The sequence below is a fragment of the Octopus bimaculoides genome, chromosome 2 (assembly GCF_001194135.2).
Source record: "Octopus bimaculoides isolate UCB-OBI-ISO-001 chromosome 2, ASM119413v2, whole genome shotgun sequence".
Taxonomy (NCBI): domain Eukaryota; kingdom Metazoa; phylum Mollusca; class Cephalopoda; order Octopoda; family Octopodidae; genus Octopus; species Octopus bimaculoides.
In genome coordinates this window covers 17,464,538-17,468,272 of record NC_068982.1, presented here as the reverse complement: position 1 = coordinate 17,468,272, position 3,735 = coordinate 17,464,538, and the positions used below count along the sequence as shown (strand labels likewise).

Genomic DNA, 3,735 nt, shown 5'->3' with positions numbered 1-3,735 from the left:
ATAGAAAGTTGTGGTGAAAGAATACAGCCGGGTTCACCGCCACACCCCCCACACCCCTGCCGGAGCCTCGTGGAACTTTAGGTGTTTTCGATCAATAAACACTCACAACGCCGGTCTGGGAATCGAAACCGCGATCCTATGACCAGTTCCCCCTCCCACTTCTATATTTTTCGTTTTTTCATTTCAAATACGTATGCCCTCTCTCCCTCTCTTTGTCTTTTGCTGTCTTTTTTCCTCTTTCCCGCTCTCTCTCTCTCTCCCTCTCCCTCTCTCTATCAATCTATCAATCTCTCACTTATTCATTCCCATCTTTTTCACATTCACTTTATGTATGTGTGTGTATGTATGTGTGCGTGTGTGTACGTGTGTGTATTTGTGTTTGTGCATTCTCTCTCTCTCTCTCTCTCTCTCTCTCTCTCTCTCTCTCTCTCCTGCACTCACTCTCTTTCTCCCTACCTCCCTCTCACTCATTCACCCTCTCTCTACCTAACCATTTCAATCACTCCTTGTGTCAATTCCTCTCCTTTTATACCATTAAGAAACATCATTGTCAGCCGCAATCATTTTTCAATCTAATTAACTATTTTGCTTCAAAGGACGCACACACGACCACAATTACACGATGTGGAAGATTGGTTCTTACGCAAGTGTCAAAGTGAAGAGCTTCGCCGAAACAGGAGTGTCCACAGATTTTGATAGTGAAGTGCAAGGTCACGAAGGTGTCCTTGATGCATTTAATCTGCCAGCCATAGGAAAAGGTTTTGGTCAATCTCAAGGAAGCATGTTCGTAGATTCTGCTCATCCTCTTGTGAGTATTTAGATTTTTTATATTCCTTCAATAATTTAATCTTTTATTACTTTTATCTATTTGTTTTACAAGATTCCTGATTTGTAAAGGTGTGTTATATTTCGGGACGTTCATTTTTTTTTTATTTTTACCAAATAAGCACACGCACTATACATTCGTTCTTCACTTCAGATTTATTATTGTTCTTATTTTACATTCTTTGTCTGTTTAATCCAATCTATCAAGAATGAGGTAAACAGAACAGGAGGAGACACATGGGATGGAGAGTCGCTGAAGAGGTCACAGGATGTGTGACGCAAGATTTTCAGGCAAAGGACTTAAATTAATTAATCTGAAGTGAAGAACGAATATATAGTGCATGTGTCTATTTGGCAAAAATATCCTGAAATAAAACAAAATCTTATATTCTTTTACTGGTTTCAGTAATTGAACTGTGACCATGCTTGATTGAGTATTAATCGATCGTATTGGCCCTAATACTTCAGTTCGATGTTTATTTTATCAATTTCTACTTAAATTGCCGGTTTTGACTTAAAACCTGTGCATGCCTTTATGTCTACACTGTAAGCATAAGCACACTCACATACATACATAGATACATACATACATATATACATACATACATACATACATACATACATATTCTCAAAATCAGAAAGGAAAAAGCTAATTCAAAAATTACAGATCCAAACCATCACTGGAACTGTAAAAATCTGTAAAACTTTCCAGAAGTTAATCATTTAAATATATATGAGCATGTCTAGATATGCAGCTATATGCATGAGAATACATACAAAGAGCAACACATACAAATCTGAACATATACATACATACATACATACATACATACATACATACATACATACATATCCTGTTGTTGATGTTGAAAATCCAATGAAGGAACCTTAGATCTAGTTTAGAAACCGGCTCTTTCTCTATTGGCAAGAAATCTTGAAATAAAACTGAACAATGACGTACATACATACATACATACATACATACATACATACATACATACATACATACATACATACATACATACATATACCATCATAGAAGTCAGCTGTTCTGCTGATGTAGACATTTCTTTGAAAGTCAAAGAGAAAGTGGATAACTATGAACTACTGCTTCGAAACCTCCAGTCTTTATATCCAGATTACAAATCCACATTTATACCAATAATTATTGGTGAACTTGGCTTTGTGAGTAAATGCCTAAGTGACAATCTGGATAAGCCAGTGTTTTCAGAAAAAGAAATCAACCAACAGACTTGCACATTACAAATACAATCTCTAAGCGAAAGAGTAAAAATATGCATGACTTTTCTCCAGTTTAAAGTGTGACATTGTCTTCGTTATCCAACGATGGAGATTTGTATTTTTGTTAGAAATCAGCTCTTTCCTCAGATAAAAGAATTTAAATAATTGAAAACAGAAAGGAATACACACGCACGCACGCACACACACACACACACACACACACACATGACCAACGTCTGGCTACCATATTTCCTTCTCACGGCATTGATCAACCTGAGGCAACAGTACAACAGTAAAATACACTTGCCGAAGATACAGCCGGAGTTCCGTGGCTTTTTTCCACGGCTATCACTGCACCTCTGTTTATCTTGTACCGTTTATTTTTCACTTGTCCAGTGTCTCCATCTATCAGGATACCAAGACATTGATGTTTCTACTTCCTTAGCTGTTATCAATGGGAAATACCTAAGAGTGGCAACTCTGGAGAGACCTCATTAAAATTTCCCTTGAATAACACTGGTGGCGTGGAGAGGAGAGGCCGGTATGCATGGGTTACTGTTGGTTTTCCATAAACAACCTTGCCTGGACTTCTGCCTGGGAGGGTAACTTTCTAAGTGCAATCCCAAAAGAATAAGTACTAGGCTTCCAAAGAATAAGTCCTGGGTCGGTTTGTTCGACTAAAGGTGGTGCTCTAGCACGGCCGCAGTTAAATAACTGAAACAAGTAAAAGAAATATGTATATACGACTGGCTTTTATTCAGTTTCCGTCTATCAAATACATTAAGTCTTTGGTCGGCTCCGTGGTTATAGTAGAAGACACTTGCTCAAGATAGCATGCAGTGGAACTGAAACCGGAACCATGTGGTTGGGAAGCAAGCTTCTTACCACACAGCCACACTTTTTTATTACGACGTCTTCTCTTAGTGTATGAAGAATTTGTGTTCATTCAAAAGAAACCGATATTAATCCAGCTGAAGAATTGTTTTGTTCCTATTTGCTTGTCTTTCAGCATCGCATCAAATGCGAAAAAGAACAGTTTTGTTTATGATTACATATCATGGTGTGGTTATTTAAATCTTATTTGAACGTTTTCAGCTGTTTGTGAGAAAAGTTCTTTCTTTGAAACAATGATATCTTTGCTTATCATTACTTCTATAGCCATCTCACCCATGCTCTGAGGACACATCTAGTGGGGCGGGGTTTACTTCTGTTTCTTCGTTTTGTTTTGTCTTTTGTTTTTTTCGCGTTAAATTTATGCATAGCCCTATATTATAGAAGCATACTTACACATGGTCAGACAGTAATATTAGGTGCATGCTAACGAATATACACGCAAACACATAACTATGCGCGTGTATGCATGTGCGTATAAACATACATACACTCTCACATATATATATATATAAATATGTGTGTGTGTATGTATGTATGTATGTATGCATAAAACACACGCAGAAAGTCAAAAAATGAATAGAACCTAATCTTTTTACTGTACTTTAAATCAAACATCTGCTTGAATGTGTATATTTGAAGAAACTTTCTGCATGTACGTGTGTATACAAAAGTGCATCTATATATACATGTAGATGTAGGTATGTACATATATGTATGTACACATGCATATGCTCATATATCATTTGTATTATATATATATATATATATATATAT

General features: G+C 36.7%; 1 protein-coding gene across 2 annotated transcripts in view; it reads left to right on the top strand.

The window, feature by feature from the left end:
* Positions 1–3,735, top strand: part of LOC106867785 (spondin-1) — a 57,869-nt gene that overhangs the window by 21,295 nt on the left and 32,839 nt on the right. For both annotated transcript variants that reach the window (XM_014912771.2, XM_014912772.2), the window contains exon 3: positions 597–808. In XM_014912771.2, coding sequence (XP_014768257.1) covers positions 597–808 — 212 coding nt within the window. The remainder of the gene's footprint in view (positions 1–596; positions 809–3,735) is intronic.